The sequence below is a fragment of the Haliaeetus albicilla genome, chromosome 1, assembly GCF_947461875.1.
Source record: "Haliaeetus albicilla chromosome 1, bHalAlb1.1, whole genome shotgun sequence".
In the NCBI taxonomy this organism is placed as follows: Eukaryota; Metazoa; Chordata; class Aves; order Accipitriformes; family Accipitridae; genus Haliaeetus; species Haliaeetus albicilla.
Genome location: NC_091483.1, coordinates 18,518,796 through 18,541,145, shown reverse-complemented (window position 1 = coordinate 18,541,145; position 22,350 = coordinate 18,518,796). Strand labels below are relative to the sequence as shown.

General features: G+C 35.7%; 1 protein-coding gene across 5 annotated transcripts in view; it reads left to right on the top strand.

The window, feature by feature from the left end:
• Positions 1 to 22,350, top strand: part of LRBA (LPS responsive beige-like anchor protein) — a 434,158-nt gene that overhangs the window by 136,402 nt on the left and 275,406 nt on the right. For all 5 annotated transcript variants that reach the window (XM_069780575.1, XM_069780554.1, XM_069780564.1 and 2 more), the window contains 2 exons: positions 6,653 to 6,717; positions 18,094 to 18,202. In XM_069780575.1, coding sequence (XP_069636676.1) covers positions 6,653 to 6,717; positions 18,094 to 18,202 — 174 coding nt within the window. The remainder of the gene's footprint in view (positions 1 to 6,652; positions 6,718 to 18,093; positions 18,203 to 22,350) is intronic.

The following is a 22,350-nucleotide window of genomic DNA, read 5'->3' as shown; positions in this document are numbered from 1 at the left end:
TTCATTAGTTAGTTTGATATAAGTGTGTTTGAAATATTTTCCCACAACAACATGCTTGGTGTTATACCTCCACTTAAGAAGCTCTCTCATGTAGTTAATTTTTACACAACTTTCTCCTGGAAGACTCATTAAAATTTTTAATACAAAGACTTTAGTTGTGTACTGTCACTAGCTGATTTTTTGACAAAAAGCAATGTCTTTTTAATGGAATGCCAGCAGTAAATACTTTTAATTGTAACTGAGTGTGTTTGATAGTTTAAAAGTCTTATAAAAATAATTAGCTCTTTTATATAGTTCTAATGGCAGCCTTGCAAGTTTCCCCTGGAGCAGTCTCTAATGAACAGGCCTTGATTTTTCCAGTTGGGCTTTTAGATTCCCTGAGGACTTGACTTCAGACCTTGAAGGGCAGCAGCTGCCATTTGTCTTAAGACTGGAGTTGCCAAACAGACAGACCATGTACTAATAGGACACATTTGTACAGCCTGAGTCTGTGGAACCCTGATAGAGGTCTAATGATGATCATCTGTTGAGAGCTTGTAGCTGGCCAGGGTTAGAGTAACTTTTATCACCCATATTGAAATCAAAACCTCTGGATTGATTAGTGAGATAGCTTGACTTGTTACATAGATGCCATGTTAAAGCTTTCATAGACAAGCCATTGTTTAGTGTGGAATAGTGTCCATTGTTTAAATTTCAATAAATTCAAGCCAGTTTGATAAGTTTTCCCCCTGACAAGATGTTCTGAATTTTTGGGGTAGTAGTAAATACTTTTGCAAGGTCCCTCTTTTCTCTGTGTCAAGATTCAGCAACAGTGATGTTCTTCTGTAGAGAAAGGACCATGCATATAATTATTGTAATTATTTTATTCTCAATCAATTTCTGATAGTTCTTCCATTATTGATTTATGTTTTTTAAATTTTATTTGAGCATCCAGGTATGACTGCATATATACTGAATAATATTGTCTCCAAATGTGGTTTTGTGTTACTCTCATATTAAAATGTGTCACATCCTTGCAAATTTTTTTCGTGCGCTATTTAGCATGTGTTAATTTTGATATTAAATTGCTACATAGATTTTCTAGATATTATTTCCCATAATTCCATGTTGGTTTTAATTTTTTTCAAAGGAGCTTTGTAGATTAAAATAGTTTAAGCATACTTCAACTCTTTAAAAGTAATTTATGTTTGCAGATATTCTGCTTAACATGCAATCTAACTTTTTTTTAATTATGAAGAACCTGGCTGAGATATAATCTACTTTTCACTATATGTTCTTTATTGCTGAGTTCATTCAAGCCTGTAGTGGATGTGGTGCTGAGAGAGTGCTGACACCAAGTGCAAACACTGCTGAAAAGTTCTTGATAGTTTACTTTAGGCACTTAAAGATTAGTATATCTCTCTATGAACAAGTTTTTCATGCAGATTTGACCTTTACTCTAGGATATAATGTGTCTCTTAGTCATATGTTAACACATTTTCCCACCCTGCTCCTTAGAGCTCCATTCATAGTTGTCAGTACCAAAGTCATCCTTCTCCTTTGTTTCATAACCAAAATAAATTATTAAGACTCGACCAGCTTTATGGGAAGGATGGATTAGCAAAGAATTTACTCTTTTTTGCTTGCTTATGAGTGTGTATTTCAACTGTTAGATATAGTTCTTAATTGTGGAATATGTTAACCTTGTTAAAAGGATTTTTTTTAAGTTTCTGAGAAAAATGAATTATTAAGGAGTGTGCATGTGTTCATATATATGAATGAAAGTACTAGTCCTGTTTGCTACAGTTGAAAATAGAGCAGTTTTCATCTATTGGAAACGTTTTAAGTATTCTGTTAAAGATCTATGTTTAATTGTTTATCCATCAGACCAGTTGATGGATTGGTCTTGCAAATGTTTTTTATATAGCTTCAAGAATATATATTTTGGGTTAATCGTTTGAAATATGATTATATTTCTTTCCTAGAAGTGTACCGGTGAGGAGGGATATGTCCGTTTGTTGCCTACAGGCGAGCACTTCAAATTACAAACCAACAAAAATGTTTATCAACAAAATTTTTGTGGTATTTGCTTGAGTGATTAGAGTTTAGGAATGGCTATATTGGGTTAGATAAAGGCTCCATCTCGCTTAGTCTATCTCCAGCTGTAGACACAGAGATGCATAAGAAGAATAAAACAGGACAAGTGCGTATGATACTCTTTCGCTCTGCAGCTCTTTTCAGCTCGGGGCATTTTCTGATTTGGATGTAGTTTCTGTGTATTTAGTCAATATCAATGTATTTTCCTTCCATGTACTTGTGCAGTCTTCTTTTGATCCTATTGAACTTTTAGTCACCACAACATCCTTTGGCGGTAGATTCCACTGATCTGTATGTAATGCACAGTGTAAAGAACCGCCTGCATTTCTTTGTTTTGAAGCTTGCTGCTACTAGCTGCTGCTTGTAGAAAAGGCTTTTGGACAGGCCTGGTTGGGTAAATAAGAAGCTCCTGAAGTATTAGGTCTGAACGAGGATATTCAGAATGAGTAGGGAGTCAGCAACAAATGGAAGAAAATGACTGATCAATGAGTTGACATTGGAAAATTCAAGTCAATTCAGAATTTTTAAAGAACTTCTCCACTTATCTGATGATGCCATATGATTAGAGACATACCTTATTTTCAAGAAAGAAAACAGGAGGATCAAGTAGCATAAAAGACTTTTCAATGCGTTTGAAGACTGAGATAACTATACATGCATATGTAGCTGAAATGAAATAAAACGGGACATAGAATTCCTAAAGATTGTTTTGCTAGACTAATCTCAGTGTTGGTTATGGTCTAATGCATGTTGTGGCCTTGTGCCAAAATTACTTCCTAGACAAAGGAAGTGTAGTAATTTGCATGAGTTTTCTCAGAGCATTTGGCACTGTCATACAACTGATCATTAGTTAGAAATCATTAAAAAACCACACTGTAAAATAGATTGAAAAACCCTGACCTGACTCAAATGGGACAACAATAGGTCACGATATAAACCTTGAGGGAGATTATTAGTTTCTGAAGGGAGGGGTTTAAGACCAGCACTGTTTAATGTCTTCATTTAATGATCCTTGTGCACTCAGTAAGAATGTGTTAATGAAACTTGTTGATGATATAAAATTGGTGCTATAGAGGACAGTTGTGCTGTAGCTACAGGAAATGTAATATGTTACTCCACACAGAATTAGAATTCAGATGAGGTTTGAAGCACCATTTCAGGAAAGAATATAGGACTTGCATTTTATCTAGAGTACTTATGGAAGTGTTTACAGATTCCATTAAGGAAGTAGGTGAAACAATAATGAGCTAGGAAATTTCCACGTCAGACATAGTATTTCAATAAAATGTGATTTCTTATTTGTCTCCTTGTAATGGTTGTTTTTCATCGTAGCTATTTGTGATAGTGTTTAGTGCTTCTAGGGTTTTTTCCTGCTTCAGTATTGAGTGTACAGTGACCAAAAGCATTAAAAGTAGATTATGTCTCTCAGTTACTAAACATTTATAGCCATAGGAAATGATGGTCAATTAAGTACAGCTTAGAATAGGTATGAAATTATTGACTTTGTTGATCTTCCCTTACAGTCCTTCCTTAGGAAAGTGCTGAAATGTGTTTTCTAGTTATTTAGTTGCATTAGTGGTTGAGTTTGAGGCTTTTAACGTGTTTTTTCCCCTAATACCTTTGGGAGACGGATAACTAAGATGTTGATATAATAATGCAATATGCATACTGAGTGTAATTGTTTGAGAGAGAACATACACTGTGGGGAAATATTGAATGGATCATGAAAGATGATGACCATTAGTCTTTTCTTTCAACTATTAAAATTAGCTTTAGGGTGTGCTCAGCTGTGATTTATGAAATTGTTTAGACTAACACCTTCTTTGATGATGTCTGATGTAGAGAAAAATGCTTAAAAGTATCATGATAAATGCACTTTCTTTTCACTTTTGGCAACTTCCATCTTCACCATTTAAATTTTCAAGTATTTTAGTGAACTTGCTTAAAGAGCCGAGCAACAGATGGACAGTGTCATAAATGGAAAAAATTATTTTGCTTTTCTTGAGTGTTTACACATTTAAGCTAACAGAATATTTTCAGTTATCATCATATGAATCTAAATACTTAGAACTTGATATTACATTTAAAAAACTCTCATGAGGATTAGTTGCATATGCTATTTTGTTTAGAATATTAGCAGCTAAAAGGCTTTTTTTTTTTTTTAAATAAGAATAAATGCTTCTTAAAGCTATTTCAGACAGCTTACAGACTAACTTGAAGTCATCTAATAGTGGCCGTAAGAAGGCAATAGGGGAGAACTGGGAGAAGGAAGGTGGGAGAAATGTTAGTAAGATATATGTAGCAATAAGGACCAATGATGCTACTTGATGTAGCCTCAAAAAAGACCCCTAAAACCCCACACCCCAAAACCCCATATGTGATAATATGTAAATGGAACTTAGCTGACACTTAGAATGTTGCTTCCCTATTAATGCATATAAACTAGTTATATAAAAAGTAATGAAATACATTTATAATTCATGGTGAATAATAACTCACAAATTCCGATTATTCCACTCTTAATTCTGAGTACCTGAAAATGTTAAAAGAATATGTTGGGCCTGGAATATGTCAAGCCTTGAGAGATCAGAGTTATATCTCTCCCCTGCATTTGAAATCTGGAAATCTTTTTTTTTTTGGGGGGGGGGGGGGGGGCGGGGTAGGATTTAAATTGTAAAGAAACAACATTGTTCTACTGGCTTTTGTGTATGTCTAATCAAAGCTTCATGTCACTGAGAGATAATTCTGCAACACTGAGCAGCAAAAAATGTACTCTGTTGACACTGGGTATTAAGAACTCTGACATTCAGAAATCTGAAATTTATTTAAGAGGTATTTGCGGTTTTGCACTTTTTGCCTGTTTTGGAACTGATGACATTTTTGAAAAGAACCACAGTGGTAGAAGTAATGATGTGAATAATCATTACGCTTATTATTTCATACAACAAAGACTGAAAAATCAAGGAAGCTGATGTGGAAAAGCATATGAAACTTAAGTAACTGTCTGCTGCAGGATCATGCTTTTGTTTTAGTTTAGAAGATTTGTAGAGTTTAAACCAAGAGTTGTATTTGGCCTGTTCTATCCAAATGCCTCTACATTTTCCCCAAAATACAAGGTTCACCCATTTACTACCCTAATTTTTAGCTCTGTCAACTTGTTCCTATTGAGTCTAGGATTAAAAATCTTCTTTGTGTTTCTGTTAACCAATTCTGTTTTCTCCTCAGTTTTCAAATGGGGGAAGCAAGCCCCAGTGATAGGTCATCTGGGTTGGTTGCTTTCCACTGTGTCTCTTCTAGGGGCCAGGCAAAACCCTCCTACATGTGTAAGAGGTGTAGAATTTTGCTGTAATTCAGGGTTCAGTTAGATGTAAGAAATGTGTGGTGCATGTGTGTCTGCTGTTACCATCATTTCAGTGTGTTAAAAATTCAGAGTGTTAAAAATGTGTTAAAATTTTTTGAAACATACTGGGTGTTAATGATGCAATATTTGGATTGTTAGCAGATTTTTTTGAGTAGAGATGGTTATGTGATGTTGAGGTGAGGATTATTATTGGCATATACATGAACTAGACTTTAAGCTATAAGAGAAATTTCTGTCTAAAGAATGTGTCTTACATTAACGTGTGTTGTGGCTTAAGCCCAGGCGGCAGCTAAGCACCATGCAACAGCTCGCTCACTCCTCCCACAGGGGGATGGGGAAGAGAATTGAAAGTAAAAGCGAGAAAACTTGAGGGTTGAGATAAAGACAATTTAATAAGTAAAGCAAAAGACGTGCACGCAAGCAAAGCAAAACAAGGAATTCATTCACCACTTCCCATTGCCAGGCAGGTGTTCAGCCATCTCCAGGAAAGCAGGGCTCCCATCAGCATAACAGTTGCTTGGGAAGACAAACGCCATCACACCGAACGTCCCCCCCCTTGTCCTTCTTCCCCCAGCTTTATATGCTGAGCATGGCGTCATATGGTCTGGAATATCCCTTTGGTCAGTTGAGGTCAGCTGTCCTGGCTGTGTCCCCTCCCAACTTTTTGTGTACCCCCAGCCTATTCATTGGTGGGGCAGTGTGACGAGCAGAAAAGGCCTTGGCTCTGTGTAAGCACTGCTCAGCGATAACAAAAACATCCCTGTGTTATCAGCACTGTTTCCAGCACAAATCCAAAACATAGCTCCATACCAGCTACTGTGAAGAAAAGTAACTCTATCCCAGACAAAACCAGCACAACATGAAACAGTTTGTTTCTACCATTATTAAGGTTCAATAAGGCAAAAAGCATCAGTGAACGAGATTAATTTCAGAATTATTGCATAACATGGGAAAAGAAAATGATGCTGTTGTTTGTGGGATGTTTTTGTATTTTTTTTCTCCTCCGCAGAATATGACTTTGAGTAAATGATACTGCTGTTGTGTTTCTTCATGCTGGCAGTGTTTCCTTCCTGATTAGCACATGATTAATACCTTATATATTCGCTGATGGTGCTTTAAGTTGATAAAATTGAAAAGAAAGTGCATGACTGTAGCTGAAAATGTTTTTTCTTAGTTTTGTTTTTATATAACTAGTTCTCTCTTATTTTTTCCCAGGAGTGGCAGAACTCTATACAAAAGAATGCTGGCCTTGCCTTTATTGAGCTTGTCAATGAAGGAAGGTAAGTCACAATATTTGATAGCACCTCTGCCTTAGCCTTCAAGAAGTTGTATGGCTTGAAACTTTCTTTAAAGAATTTTTCTTCTGCCTTTTTATGTCATTGTCTTTGAATTTTACAAGCATGATTTCACATACTCTAATACTTTGGTTCAGTTCTAATACTGAATATGGGATTTTGCAGAATCTGAATGCTCTTTAGTTTCATTTAACATTTTGCTTATCGGCGTGTCATGGATTTTCTTTCTTCCCCTCCTTGTGCACTGGTTAACATTGAAACTATAATTTGTATTCAGCTAATCTCCTGAGGAAGGGAATTGATATTTGGAAGACCTTATAGCTAGGAATTGTAAGATAAGCCTCTGTCTCAAAAATTAGATTCCAGTTTGCTCATTTATCTCCTATCTACCTCATAAAAAAGAAAGGAAGAGAGTCCCTTTAAGGAAAAAAAAAAAGTCATTAATATTACCAATTAGTCTAACGTTCTATCTCTAACTATATACATATATTACTGGAACTTACAGAAAATGACAGGGCAAGTGATGAGGCCATGCTCTTTGACTTGTAGTGACTATTCAAAACCATCAATATTTTCTTCATTAGGAATCCATTGTTGAGGCAGACTAAGAGCAATATTTACTTTTTCTAAAGGATTTTTTTTTAAGATGTCTTAATGAGTTAGCCAAGGACTATTATAAGAAATGCCATTTATCTAAACCTAAATTCTGTTATTGAGTAACTTGAGCTAGTAGGAATCCCAACTGAAAATAAATTTTACAGGATTAGGACAGCTACTGAATTAAAACGAAAATAATCTACCACATAAATTAAAATGCTACACAAATATCTTTTTATCAATGTAGGAATAGGGGAAAAGGGTCTTTGAGATTTTTCTTTTAAAATGTGTAGATAGTCTCAAGATACATAAAAATAATCACCATTTTAATGGTTGCATTTCAGTTTATGGTGAGGGAAACACCATTCTGAGGCAGAAAAAACATTTTGCTACTAGTCTTGATCCCAAGGGCCAAGGTAAAGTAACAAGGGTGTTCAGTTACAGTGTTAAGATCTAGCCTGTAGTTGTTTCCTATTATGTGAGGCTGACCTGTCTTGACCTTACTTATAAAGTGCCTGCTATAAATTTGGCCCTTGATTAATGTTTTATTAGCATAGATAACATAGAGATCCCACACACATGTAAACCACAATGTGTAAGGTTCATCTGTGTAAGATGAGCATCATGAACAAATCAGTTGCTGAGACTGAGTGGTAAGTAGCAGTTACCTCGTAGTTATTCAGCTTGTCCAGGTCAAGCTTTCAGAGAGAATTCTATCAGTAAACTGTTTGGAATTGACTATTTTCTTTTAAAAACCTGCAGTGCCCATCACAGACAGATGGAATCACTCCCCCACCTCCATAAACAACATCAATAACTTATAGTCTAGCCTTAGCAGAGTGGTTGTCTCAGGGACAAATGGTCCCTTGAAGACTGAAAAGTGTGGTTTTGGTTAGCAGAAAATATCTAAGTAATTGTTACTTCATTTCATTTCTGACTTGTAGCAGAGTTGTTTTTTTAAAAAGTGCGAATATAACTTTCATTATGAGGAAGATGAGAGGGGATTAATTTCTTAAAAATAGCTCCTTTTATCTATCTCAATTTTTCTCCATTGCTGTTTATAGGAGCCTTTAAAGTTATTGCTGAATTGGTCATTGCGGTGTTTTGTGGCTTTTCAGCATTCACGAAAATGAAACTATTATCCCTTATATGACTTGAACTGTATTCCAGAACTACTCTTTTCTTCTCTTTATGCAGGTTGCACATTATTTTTCTTGCACATATACTAACACACTGAAACATTTCAGGCGTTGTATTTTATTGTATTTGTTATTGTTTTATGTATTTTTGCCATAACATGATAATTGTAACAACTCCAAAAGCTGACATCTTTTAATTAAAACTTAAAAATGAAAATAACTGAATGATACTCATTTAGACTTTAACTGCATAATGGTATAATAAAAGTTGAATTTTTAAATTGTTTCTATATTCAAGAAAAGAAGACAAGGTAGTTGTACAAAGGACAGAATTGATTTCAGCAAGTAAGGAAGGATGTCTGTGGGGTACCCTGACATGTGGAGTGTTAGAATAAATAAAATGAAATTAAGAACTGGAAGAACTGCCTAGAATTTGTGGAATCACAGAACTGCTATTGTCTGCTGCCTTGGTGAAAAAAGTCTTGGTCATCCTGTAACCATTGTAAACCAGGGTTTTATTCCCAATGTTTATTGCTAGTTTTCTGGAGTATTTGATACTAGAGGATATTCCAGTTTGAAATGTGTTCTGCTGTTTTTATTTATCAGGGAAGTAAGACAACTGAAAAATCTTTCTGGAAGAGAAAGAGGTTTAGAAGAAGAAGAGATCTAAATCTCTTCTTATGCTTGCTTTCAAATGTATTTTTTGCTTTTATGTGAAAGATATGAATGTACCTCTCTCTCACACAGCAGTTGAAAGTTTTATGTTTAGGCTTGCCGTGTTTTGGCTAGGATTCCCTGGGCAGAAGTATGTGCAGAAAGTTTGCCTCTGGGACTCGTAAGAACTAGAGTGTGTGCGCTGCATTCAGAATGTGTTGGTCTGAATTTCATCATGTTCACAAGTAACTAATGTGTTACACACATAGTTGCTCTCAGCCTTTCCAGATATATCAGGTCCACTGCGCATGTATAGCAGAATTGATTTGTGTCTAGTGAAATTTTGAATCTTGAACTGAAAAAAATGTCTAAAGAGGAGACTAGTATGTGAAAATACAGAACCGTAAGCCTACCTAAAACTGAAATACACAACTGAAGTCTTTTGAGGGCCAGGTTACAAGCATGGAAAAAAAATCAAACCCAAAAATCTGTGTAGAAAACCAGGAAGGTACAGAATGTAAGTTAAAAGCTAACGGAGCAGGTATTGGAAAATAACCTCTTTCTGTGCATGCAAATAAATGTCAGTTTCAGTTCCTTGCTATACTGAGCATTAATCTGTTTTTAATAAAAATGAATAAGTATTGTTCACTATTATTGTAATGTCTGGGAACACTATTAATGCCTTTGAAACCTTGTTAAAAAGGTGCCTGTACCCACTGCTTCTCTATGTACTGAGCCATCTGTGCAGCAGAAGTATAGATTGTGAAACATTTTCCTTAGCCTGCTGAACTTCTGTCAGTCTAGATTTCAGTCTTTGTGCTTGCCTTTCACCTTTGGGTCCTCCCTTTAGGGAGAGTCTGTCTTGGAGCCTCAACCTGAGAGCTTACTGATGAGGGAATTTGTTCACCAGAACCATCCTTTAGGTGTGATTTGGTTCATGGTCATGGACAGTCCTCTCCTTTGAAGACTTCAAAGGTGTCCAGATGGATTCCTTTTTTCCCACCCTGAAACCAATTATGTTTTGTCCTTATGCAGGAGATGGTCAAGCTATTATTTCTGAACCAAAAAAATAGAAGCTTTGTTCCTTGCATGTACAAATATGTCTTTTTTTTTTTTTTGGCTCTTATTTCCTCTACTTGACTAGTTAGCAAACAATTCCTTTGCTCTGTGAAGGTTAAAACTCTCTCCTGTCGCTTTGATTCATTAGCACGCTTTAGTGTGAAACATCTCTTGTGCTAGACCTTGTTTTCTGTATCAGTCAGTGCACTAACAAACGTACTCGAGCTTGAGACTAGGCATGACAGTTATTATCCCCTTTGGGGTGATAATGGGTTTGGCATGGCAGGGGTTGAGGGATCAGTCTCCTAAGCATGCTGCAGCAATTATTCTTTCCAACTTTCGGTTGAAGAGGCTCTTGAAGATGCTTAATTTTAATTTTCTCAAGCATAGTTTCCTTGGTCATCCAAAGAATTAAGTGCTGTGTTCTATACATATATTTTTATACATCTGTAAATATGCAGACAGTGGTTGCTTTAAAAAACTGTCACATGAAGTTTGGTTGAAAGATAACCTCATTAAACCAGCAGAATACATGTACAATTTCCTCTCCTTTGCCTTTGCCCTTTCAAATCCTTAACCAAAACAAGCAACCCAAAACTTAAGGATTCACAAGTGTATCCAGGAGAAGCAGAACTAAGGAAGTTTGGTTTTCTGTAGCTTTTTCTTATTTCTAGATTCTCTGTTGTCTAATGAGGAATGAAATCCAATCAAAATTCTCCTGCCATAGCAGAGGATTCTACTCCTATATTCCTATATTGTATTTTCTATTATGGCTTTCAGTGCAGTTGAAAACAGCCTTTTTTTTTTTTTTTTTTTAAAGGATGTTTGCAAGGGTTTTTGTCCTCTGTTGGATAAAAAAACTTGTATAAAATTAATATTTTTGAGAAACTCTAACCTTCTATTAAAAAAAACCCTGTTGGATTTATCCAGTGAATTTAAAAGTCACTGGGAGAAGGAGGAAGGCAGACAGCATGCAAATCTAATATCCTTGGCAAGTAAAAATTCCACTGTCCAACCGAAAAAAGCCCCAAACCTTTCCAGAAATAACTGGATGTAACTGGTATTATTCTCCCAATACATAACATCCCGTAGTATAAAATCTGGAATGCTGTAATCATCTGCATTTCCATAGCTTTTTTTTTTCTTTTTTTTAGAAGGAACTGTACTAAGAAAATTTCAACATATGTCACCTGCTGTTCCTTTTCTTAAGTTGTATATATTACTTTTGACTGGTCATAGATGCATGACCATGCAAATATCTTTTTAATATTGAAATAGCTGGCAATCAAACTAGTTGGCCAATTACTTGCACACTTTCCTAACAGAAAATAGGGGACAGATGTAGGCTGCCCCATTCAATTGTCTTTCACTTGCAATAGTGTGGTCACTCTCAAGGAATGAATGTTAGAGAATGTGTTGCCATAGGAGCAACTACTGTGATGGAAAATAGTTAGAAAAATACAGCTATTAATGAAAAAATGGATGATAACTGGCAGACTTATGCTTTGTGCATAATTGACCAAAAAAGGCACAGGAAAAAAATGATAAATGTAGTCACATCCAAAGTAGAATTGATTGCTACCATTCTGCTCCCCTTATTGCAGCCTCCTTGCCCTGAGATTCTCATAACATAGAACCTGCACCTTAGTCTTGATTTGTAAGAGAAAAAAAGTATTTTCCACATTTCCTTGCTTTTTATTTTTGGCAACCCATTCTGTTTAAGTGGTAGGTTTTGTGAAAGGGTTTTTTGGTGATTTATTTTCTGAGTTTTTATGTTATTGTTTTGGTTTCATAGCAGGAGCAGCTTTCTTAATGTGTGAATTTGAACTACAGAAGATGATTAGGCTAGACTTTAAACAACATTATAAATGTGCTGAAAATTAGAAATTGTAGCCTGAATGTGTTTCAGAGACAGATAAATGACTTGAGGTGGGGTTCTTGATACTACATGATTTTTGTGCGTGTGTGTGCACTAAGGTATAGTGTGACGTGCACAACCATTTTTAAAACAGTTTTTTATTTCACTGAGTTTTGTTTGATCATCTGTGCATGGATTCAAATTGCATCATTTTTGTGTAACTGGAAACATATGATCTTTGCTGCAACTTAATGAGTAAGCAGAAGCTTTTTGGGGAGAGCTATGTCTTAATGATTAAAAATTAATGTAAGCTTTTATTGTTGGAGATGCTAGTAACTTTGGAGGGCATGCATGTGACAAAGGCAGGTTTTGCTTGTGAGAATATATCATTAATTTGCTAGGTCTATAAAAAAGCAAGATCATAAACCACTTTTGAGTGCCTGGGAATTCTTAAATGTTTTTTTTTATGTAGACATTTTTTAGTAACATGTGCTTTTAAAAAATAAATTAATGCAAGGGTAGTAAGAAGGTATTTATACTGCACTCTGTGTATATACATGTATTGTACTATTGCTGTCTGATTTGTACTACCATGCAGTCTCTCTCAGAATGTGAACACAACCTCAGATCAGTTTTCACTAGGCTGTGACATGTCCTAAGTGGCTTTCCTAGATAGAAAAGGTTGGATTTGTGTGTCCCTCCCTAGCTCTCCTTTTGGAGTGTTGTTAAGTTTTATGCTATCACATGTCCAAGTCAGCATTTTGGTGAGTCTGCATGATTTTTTTTTTTTACCTTGGGGGTGTGTTTTGGTTTGTTTTTTTTTTTGGTTGTTGTTTTCTCTTCTAATTTAAGGGGTTGTTCTTGAAACAACAGGGGTTGGTGTTGAGACTTCAGTCTTTAGGACTTTATGGACTTGTCTGTATCTTTTGATGATTGAATAGCGTATCTGTAAGGTATCTGTGTTCCACAAAGTAATTGTAAAACTTTCTTGCAGCAATAATTCCAACCCTTAGCACATTGAGCAGTCAGATCCCATAAAAGACAGTGTATATTGGTGTAGAACATATCTCCTTTTGAAGTAAGAGAATCTCTTATATGCTAGGTTTATGAGGAGTGCAAGTAGGAAAGCTTACCTTTATCCTCCTTTCTTGGCTATGTCAGAGTTCTCTGTTGTGGTAGCATCTGGAACATACATAATCTCTCCCTGGAGTACTTTACAAGAGATTTATGCCTAAACAGCTGTTGTAAATGTCACCTGTAAAGCTTTTTCCATATTTTGACTAGAATTTATAATTGTTGGACATCAGCGATACTAACCCAAAATTTATCCATCTCTCACTTTCTTTGCTTGCACATATTTTTCTGTTACATTTTTCCCCTCTTGTACCTTCACATTTTTGGTTGTTTTAAGGAGAAACTTGACTTCTTACTTGATTGTCTAAGCATTCAGCAGCCAGAAATCAGAGTAAGAAGATTTCTTGCTTTGTGTCTCGTAGTTTTCTCTTCCAGCATAACAATAAAAATCAAAATATCTCATGTATTTGGCTGGAACTCCTCCTCTCAGTGGTTTCGCACTTCATTCCTGACCCAGCAAAATATGCAAGTATATATTTAACTTCCAGCATGGGATCTGTCCCCTTGCTTGTTTTTACTAGGTTGTTCATCTTTTCAAAAGTAATCACATGTTTTTAAATATTTTAGTCCAGAAAGTGCTTAGTGCTTAGACAAAGGAAGAAAAGTCTGTTTGAGACCTTGCATCTGGTATGCACTGAAAACAGAAGATTAGGCCTGGTATCCAGAGTCTTTACTACCATAGGTATTATGGTCTAACTTCTACAGAACATGTCCATCCACACTCTTCTCATGTTGAAGATCAAAAAAAAATCTTAATTCAATAACTTGTCATAAATAAAGCCAAACCAGAAGGGAATCTGTCAGGGAAGGACAAGTGTAAATCACTGCATTCAACAGCATTTTGTTGTTTAATAACACTGTAAAAAATAAACAGATATGTGAGATAGTAGTATAAGGCAAACATGGTCTATGGTTCTGCATACAGAGATTATGAAGCATAGGCAAGAAGGAAATTATTAGACTTCAGTTTTTTTTTTCAGCTTGGGTGTGCATACTTTGAAAAAGACAAGAAATTCAATCAATCTGTTTATTTAGTCAAGGAAATGAAAAGCTATCCTTTTGCTGTGAAAAAAAGTATAAGGAGATGTTTTGGATAGACTCTTTATTTAACAGAAAAAGAATTAATGTGATGTAGTTGCTGGAATAAAAAACAGGATAAAAGCAGACAAGAAATAGTCATGGTTTGGTTTTGTATGTTTCTTTTTTTTTTTTTTTTTTTTTTTTTAAATTGGCACTAAGTACCTTATTATAAAACTTTATGGGAAACATGGTGTAAAAGTCAGATTTTAAAAAAAAAAAAAGTTGGGGCATCTTTCTGAAAGCAATGATGTAGCTCAAACAGAAGATACAGACTTGATGGAGGAAATGAAATTATTTTGGGGAAAACAGGCATGATCAATTCTGTGTAGGAGGCCAGAGCAAGTACCAGAGAGGACCATTATGATCCTTTAAATCCATGAAGTGTATTTACTGTCTTAGGAAAATAAGATTTTTCTAAACTTTTTTTTTTCTTTAGAAGAAAGCATTTGTCTCTCATAAAGTTACCTGATCTAGTTAATACAGTTTATAGCCTCTCACATATGTACAAAATGTATGTATGTAGTTTGGAGTTGAACTAATACTTCTGCAAGAGTCGGATTCTTGTGCTGGCCTCAGCAGTGGTCTGCTCAGCTGGAAACAGTTGTTTCTATTGCAGGCAACTAGCTACACTTCTGTTCAGCGTTTTGTTTGCCTCACATGGAAAAGTAGCAGCTGCCAAGGTTCCCAAAATTAGTGTTTAGAAGCAGATGATTAAAACTTCATTTTAGACATATAAGTGGAGGTGTGTTCATTTATAGAGATGCTGAGAGCTTGTATTCACCTTTGATTTTTAGTGATGGCTATAGACTCTGTTAAATCATGCCATCATTACATTTATGTATAGAAATATATTTAGTTTAAGTTCTACATTAAAGAGGTACATTGAAAATAGCAATTGAGTGTCATGCTAGGTGTGTGGATACTGTTCTCACAAAGAAAATCCAAACTGACCTAGGTAATGATACAACTTGAATTGTTTATTAGAAGGAAGTCAATCTGAGCATATGCAGTGTTTGGAAGAGGTGACTGAAAAGAAAGATTAAAATTTTAATTTCTTGAATGTAAATAATCAACACAGCTGTCATGGTATAAGCCAGTAAATTATTTCATATAGGCTTCATTTGTATTAGTAAATAATTTTTATTCTCACCTCCTGAAGACCTTCAGTTGCTGAGTTTGGCAATTTGCAAGAAGGGAAGTAATTGTATAATAATTGATACCTAATAATATGAAGCTTTTGCCTTTTTCTGAAAGCAGCTTGAAGTTACCACTAGGTGCTTATGCTAAACTTGGACAGTTCCTTAGTTGTTAGCCATAAGAATTTTTGGTTGCCAAAATGACAAATTCAACAAGGATTGATTTGCAAAATCATGTGTAAGTTTTATTTAGCTGGCCTAACCCTGTATTGAATATCATAGAGAAAATGAGGAAAGTGTGTGGGATTAGTAAAGAGAGGTGGGGGTGACAAAAGTGACAACTGATCCATAGGAGACCAAGCTCTTTCTGATACTCAAAAGCTATTTGGTTTTACTAGGTACCCTTATAGTCTGTTTTGAGAATGTTGTTCCTATGTGAGGGAATGTAGTTCCTTGCTGTGTTTGGAATACGTCCATCATCTCTGCAAATGCATAGTAAATGCCAGTGTACAGTCAGTTATGTAGTGGGCTGCTTACTGGTTATGTTTAGTGGATAAAAAAGAAAATCCATGTTGTAAATTGTTAAAAACGATTATTATATAGGGTGCTTTCTTGAACACATGAAAAAAAGTGGGACTTTTAGAGGATAACTAGTGTTAGATTAAAAGTGGACCTTTTAGAGGATAACTAGTATTTTTCAAAGTCCGATCAGGTTAGCAGAAGGTATTGGTATTGACACACTCAATGAAAATAATGAGATACTGTCTAACTGTGTTAAATTGTAAATTGTAATACAAGATACTGTAATACATGAGTATTTATGATCCCCATATTTTTTTAGACAGTTCTTAGTTTAATAAAAAGATGTTTATTTAAATGCTTATGTGACAGATTTGAATGTGCTACTGGGGATCTTGGAGAAAGAGGGGAATCAAATGCTTGGAATTTGCCCAGACTATGAAATTGGTTATGCAAAGTTTCTTGTTGCTGGTTTATTAGTAGGGATTTATTTTTAGCTGAACATTATTGTAAATTATTAGAGACAGAGGTCTGGGGTTTCTTTTTTCAGTGTATGAACAATGCCTTTTTAACTAGTTTATTTTCCCAATTTTTTTTGAAGCCATGAAAAGTTATGAAATTGTAATTACATTATTGCAACAATGTTGGTTCTGCAGGTTTTTGAAAGTAAAAGTTTGTCACTAATGCACACAGATAAGTTGGCCAAATTCTATGTTGGTTGGTCAACAGCTACTTCCATTCTAGAGGTGACTTAAAATAGAAAAAATAAAAGAAAATGTGATTCTAAAACAGTAGCTTTTGTACAAGCCTTCTCAAATGGAAGGTGAAGTCATGCTTCAAGTAAATTGTGCATATTTCTTTTTTTTCAAGACTTCATCCATGGGGAGATAGTAACCCACTGACTTAACTGGTTCATGATCACATAGTCTTATTTAGCTGTTGTGCTGCAGTTTTCCTAGCCTTGTAGTGAGAAAGACAATGAACAAAGAGCTTCAGGTGTTGTTCTGCTTCTGGATTTCGTCTCATTGGAGTAGGCTTGTGACCTGCAAGTCCACTGCAAGTGTGGAATTGTGAATAGCATAGGAGAAGAGACAGCAGAGCATTGATGATCAAACTATCAAACATACAGATAGAGACAGGTGGAGCCTTAGTTCAGATAAATAAGTTCTAGGGGATAAAATTAACATTATATACATTAGAAGGCATCCTGTATAATAAATCCTGTGGTTGTAAAGAAAGGCTCTCGGTGGACTCTGACCTTGTTGAAATGTACTTTAGCTTATACGTGCAAGGCAAATAAGTGATTTTATGTTCTGCTACTCTTTTCTACATTAGCAACTGAAAACTTTAAAAATATCTGTTATTAAAGCTTTTTTTTTTTTTTTAAAAACTAACCAGTAGAGCATGTAATAGATTTGTCTGGTGTATCTTTGGGTGATCCTATGGAAATGTGCACCTTCTAAAACAGTGTAGCTCCTGTGTAGCCAGTTTTAACTTTATGAATCCCAATGTAACTAATTAAAAAGGAGATGTTTTTAGTAACAATATGTGAACTCACATAATAATTGGGTTGTAATTCAATCTGTCAGCTCTGCTGCCATTCATAAACTCAAGGTTTATGAAGGCCTCAGAAACCTCAGATTGAATTACAGCTTTATTCTGTACATAACCTGGAACAATGTATATCTTAGCATTTCATTTGTGAGACTGACGATGTTTTATAATCCTGAAAATATTACTTAAATGTATACTTACCATAAAATTCCAATTTTACATTTGAAGAAAAAAACTATACTGCAATGCAATTCACAATTTTTTATTTAGACTTCACATCAGTTAGATTAGGGCTTTCACCGTGGATGTTTATATGCATAAACTGCTTACTTTTCTTTATATTGTGTTGTGTGTATGTGAAAGATTTTCTTACATACCTATATTTCAGGTAAAACAAATGACTGTCTAGAGTGTTTACATTTTGTTTAATACTTCGTTTGCTTTACTATTGAAATACAATTTTACTAGTTGCCAGAAAATTACTCTTCAACCTTATTTATACCATTTTCTTAACACAATAAAGTCAGTTATGGAACAGAGCTCAAAATATTTGTCTATATATTGTATTTACAGATTTTTATTTTAGGACTTCATTCTCTCAAGGCAGTTCTTAAATATTGTCTGTCCTCAGGTTGCTGAGTCAAACCATGAAGGACCATTTGGTAAGAGTGGCAAATGAAGCAGAATTTATCTTGAGTAGACAGAGAGCAGAGGATATTAACCGCCATGCTGAATTTGAGGTAAGAAATGAAATCTTTTTTTAAAAAACCAAACCACCAAAACATAACAAGCCCACTGTGTTTGAGGATTCCAATGTGTCATACAGGCTTTTCAGGCACAGGAGGTTCCATCCTGGAAAGTGCTTTGCAGTCATAGGGTGTTTTGATAGTTTGCCACTAACTTTGATGGAAAAACAGGCTGTGCAGAGCAGCTCAGAACTTGTCAGAATCTGCAAACCATAGTTTGTGGGGGAAGGAATTTTATCATACCAATGCTGCCCTTTTCCATGAAGCAAATATCACTGTATGTGTTAAAGCTGCTTAGTGTCATAGTCAAGACATAACTCTGAAAAAAACACCTTACTGAACATAAATGATAACAGCCTGTTAAGTGCAAAATGAGAAATTACTTTTTTTTCTTTTGTATTATTTGCTATTTCACTTAAGGAAAATGGTTTTAGAGATGGATTATGTTTTACATGTCTCTGTGTGGTTTTGTTATATTTTTGTGTTTTCATCCCACTTAAGGGATTCTAAAGTGAAATAACGATCTTTTGTTTTTATAGACTTGTAATAAAAATACAAGCCTTTTTTTCCTGAATCACTTTATTCATACCTCCAATTTTGGATCTCAGTTACATCGTGTGTCTCCTTTCTCTGTGCTTTAATTATTGTGTTTAAATGAAAACAAAGCTACATCTCACTAAATTCACTAATTTTCTGCTTAAAGTGTACTTAGTCTTTCTCCTGACATGTGATACCACTTGTGGTTTTGTTTTTAAAATGAAGCATTAAGAGATTGAAGGCACATTTGTGCTTAACCTATTTCTAAACTGTTTTTCTCTTAAATCTTTACTTGAAAAAATACTCCCCAAAGATGAAAGCATATTTGTCTTAGACAGTGCTTATGTTCTAAAGGTCATCTACGTTGGCCCCAGGATTCAAGCTGTGCGTTGTTTAATAACATATCTGCACTTCATCTAGAGCTAGTTACCCCCTCCTGCAAACAGAGATGTTGTAAGATATCTACAGTACCATTTTGCAATGGTGAAATAGCAGGCATGTTTCATTTATTACATCAAGGATTTGGCAACAGTCCTGTGGAGATGAAAAGTGCATCTTTTTACTTCGTTGCCTGATAATCATTGGAGTGGGACGTGCTTGACATCTTTTGCTCGGGATTTATGCAGTAGCTCCATGCATGACATGGCATTATTGATTAGATGAACAGCCCACTTTTTTTCTTCAGTTGCAAACTATTTGCAAAGGTGTGCATGTATGTGGGAAATCTGTGTGAAGTAAAGGGTTCTGTCATGTAAATACAGGCTATCAATGAATACAGTTGTTCGGTGACACCTTCACTGTTAGCCTTATTTCAGTCTCAAGACACCTTTTATGATGTCTGGAAGAAATTTACATTGAGCATCAACTTTTTTAATACAGCTCTGAGTTTTGCTGTGGTAACTCTCTAGGACAAGAGTTGGTTGATACTTTAAGTTAATGCTGGTTTTGAATTTGTGCTATTTCAGAATGATGGCTCAAGGGGTTTTACTCATCAGGTTGAACTTAAACAGAAACTAGCGTACTAAAATAGCAGCACTCTGTTTATCAAGTTTAGTTTTGTTACTGTGTTGGAAAAACTTAGATCTAGCATCACTTCTGCAGGTGTGCAAATTGAGGATATACAACTAGGATTCTACCAAATGGTTCAATAACAAACCTGCTGTCTCATGAACTTAGTGTTACTGATGTCCATGGCATTATGTTTCTTGTGTGGAAGGGGGAACTGTTAGTCACATCCGTTCAAATCTGCAGGTATCACATCAACAATCAGAAATTCCTGTGTACCATGTTTCATCCATCCATGGTATGGTCTGTTTTTCACACGTCCTGTCAAGTGTGCTTGACTTGTTTTAGCACAGTGATACCTTCTAGCCATGGTGTTCCTCATAGCCTTTTCAAGTGGTGCTCCAGGCTATAGAAAACTTGCAATTCTTCTGTTGTGCCCAGAAATGGATCTGTCACTTGACTAGACTGGCGCCATTCTATCATTTAATGGGAATGGATCTGTGCTGTGTTGGGCTACTGACATGCTGTGTATTGCAATTGGTAGGTATGTTCCCATTGTATGAATGGGTGTCCATGTCGATGCCTGTGTTTTGGTCCTAACACTCATGTCATGACACACAAGCATGTGACAGGAAGGACTCGCAAATAAGAGAAAAAGGGCTTCCAAAGCAATTGACGTACAGCCTTTGATCTGGTTCATTTCTCCAACCTGAGGACCCATAAGGAAGCAGCATAGCAGATGATGACCCCTAAGCTAAAGATTGTTTTGGCTAGCCTGACTGGTGTGGTTTGGTCATCTGCATGTACCCATTTCCTTGATTTGCTGTTTCATCCTCCATCTATTCTTGAGAAATGAGTTGGAATGAAGATGGTATTCTTCCAGTCATGAGAAATACTCTGCTTGGTCAGTCCATTGAATGCATTATCCCATCTGCCATGGCATATGTCCAGGAAAGAGCAATTGTACAAGGAAGCAGATAGGTTATACTTTCATAAATTCTGTCTTTATATAGACATCTGCAACTTGGAGACCTCCCTGATCAGAGACCATGTCTTTAATAAATAAGTTGTGATTTTTCTGCTGTGAATTTTTCCAATTCCTTTTAAAATTTTATGTAAATATTTTGCACCAACAATGTCCTAGGACAAGGAATTTCCCTGCTGTGATAGTTGAAGAAGGTGAGCATATCCTGTGTATAACAAAAAAATTAAACAATTTCATGGAAAATAGTGTGATCCTACATTATTTAGCCCTGAAGAATGGTATATGCAAATGTGGTTTTGATTACATTTAAAAGCATTTTGCGATTGTGGTAATTACTAGTTGCAAAGCTGCAAGGTTTTTTTAAGAAGTGGTTGGGACGAACATGCATGGTTCAGGTCACAAGCAAGCTTTGCCACCTGACCTATGGGGAGAATGGAGATGAGGCTGGTTGAGTGACGGATAAAGATCCAGAGACAGATGAGAAATGTGGCAAGAACTGTTACCCCTTTTTTCATTTTTATTCTGACTTGCATTTCTGGTGTTTCAGATCACATATGAAACATTCCAAGATAACACTGATTCAGCAAAAATCCAACCCCCAAATTTCTTTTTCAATATCCGTATTATGTTTACTGCTACCTGGTTTTAATTCTCCCATTTCTAAAAGTCATGACAAAGGTGAGCCTTGCAAGACGTGTGTCAGATTTTGAACAGATTTGCACCATGATGATAGAGCAATCTAGTCATAAAATTTTCTGTAGAACACTCTTTTTACTTTTTTTTTTTTTTTGAAAGGCAAGGGAAGTTTTAAAATAAAAGGCAAAGTATCTTGTCATCGTTTGAAACTGAAGTCTGGTGTTTGGGACACAGAGGCAGGAGAAAGCAATGGGAAATTTAGACAAGCTTCATAATGAAGTTCTGTAGTTATATATTATTGTACAGTATTTGGTTATAAATGGGGTAAGGATGGTCATTGTAAGAGGAAGGAAGAACCTAGGAAAATAGGTAATACTAGGAAAGACACTGCAGTGCTGAACAACTGCACTTTAGAAATGTGATGCAGGAAAGTATTTGTCATGTGACATTTTAAAAGTTGCACAGGATCCAGAGGGGAAGGTACCACTCCTATTTGCTTCTTAATTCATTGCAAGTACAGGACAGATGCTTTCCTTCCAGAAGTGGATTGAGAAGTGTCCACCTATCAATTCTTTCACAGCCAGACAGAGAAGCAGCAGCAAATGTGGCACATGTTCACTTTGCCGCATAAGGTCTGATAGGGCCTTTCTTTGCTATGTCTCCATGTGGTGGGACCCTGCGTTGGTCAGAACATTGCAGGAAGGTGTCTATACCCTTTCCATAAAGTAGGAGGACAAAAAGCACAGGAAAAGTCTCTAAAGCAAGGGTGGGTTTTTTTGCATATTGTTTCAGTTTGTGCTGTAACTTTAAATATGCAGGAAAATCTGAGTGCCTGGGTGAGATAGGTTTAAATTAAAAGGATCTGAAAAGAAATCTTTTCTCTCCTCCATGTGTCTTCTCAAGGCAATTCTCTCTCTTTCAGAAACTTCAAATAAAGTGTCTTGAACAGCAGCAAAATCTTCACATCCACTTCTTCTGT